The 595-nt window shown below is 73.3% G+C and overlaps 1 protein-coding gene across 1 annotated transcript in view; it reads right to left on the bottom strand.

Moving 5' to 3' along the window:
- Positions 1 to 595, bottom strand: part of ITPR1 (inositol 1,4,5-trisphosphate receptor, type 1) — an 83,864-nt gene that overhangs the window by 43,659 nt on the left and 39,610 nt on the right. Inside the window, exons 15-16 of the mRNA XM_012732094.1 lie at positions 365 to 559; positions 33 to 284 (exon numbers count right to left, since the gene is read on the bottom strand). Of these exons, the coding sequence (XP_012587548.1) occupies positions 33 to 284; positions 365 to 559 (447 nt within the window). The remainder of the gene's footprint in view (positions 1 to 32; positions 285 to 364; positions 560 to 595) is intronic.

The raw sequence follows: 595 nt of genomic DNA on the forward strand, positions 1-595 counted from the left end.
GCCCCCGCCCCCGCCCCCGCCCGCCTGCTCACTCGTCGACGGCGATCTCGGAGGGGATCTCGGACCAGAGGCGGGCGTACTTGACGGGCGTGACCTGCTCCTGCGGGTCGCGGTCCACGTGCATGTGCAGCATGAGGCGGCAGAAGGAGGCGCGCAGCTCGTAGGGCAGGCTCTCGTCCGACACGCAGCGCAGGATGAGGTCCACGTCCAGCTGGCCCGAGACCTCGTTGATGGCCAGGTACTGGCGGTCCAGGCACATCCGGGCAAAGAGGTTCAGCTGGTACCTGGGGAGGCGGGCGCTGAGCCGGGCGCTGAGGCTCCGGCGCGGGCGGGCCGGGGGGTCCGGCGCCCGGCGGGCGCCCACCTGTAGTAGCTGAGCACGTCGCGGTCCTCCTTCTGGCCCTCCCTGGCGTCCTGGGCCAGCTCCCGCACGCTCTTGCTGCGCACGGCCTTGCTGCTGTCCCGCCAGAACAGCCACACCTCCTCCTCGTCCTCGCCCGCCTCCAGCGCGCTCTCCCCGGACCCGGCGCCTTCGAACTCGAAGCGGGACAGGACCAGCCTGGGGGGAAGCGGGCGCGTGGCTCCGGGGCCGGCG

The sequence above is a fragment of the Condylura cristata genome, unplaced genomic scaffold (genome assembly GCF_000260355.1).
Source record: "Condylura cristata isolate star-nosed mole 26May11 unplaced genomic scaffold, ConCri1.0 scaffold00033, whole genome shotgun sequence".
Classification (NCBI taxonomy): domain Eukaryota; kingdom Metazoa; phylum Chordata; class Mammalia; order Eulipotyphla; family Talpidae; genus Condylura; species Condylura cristata.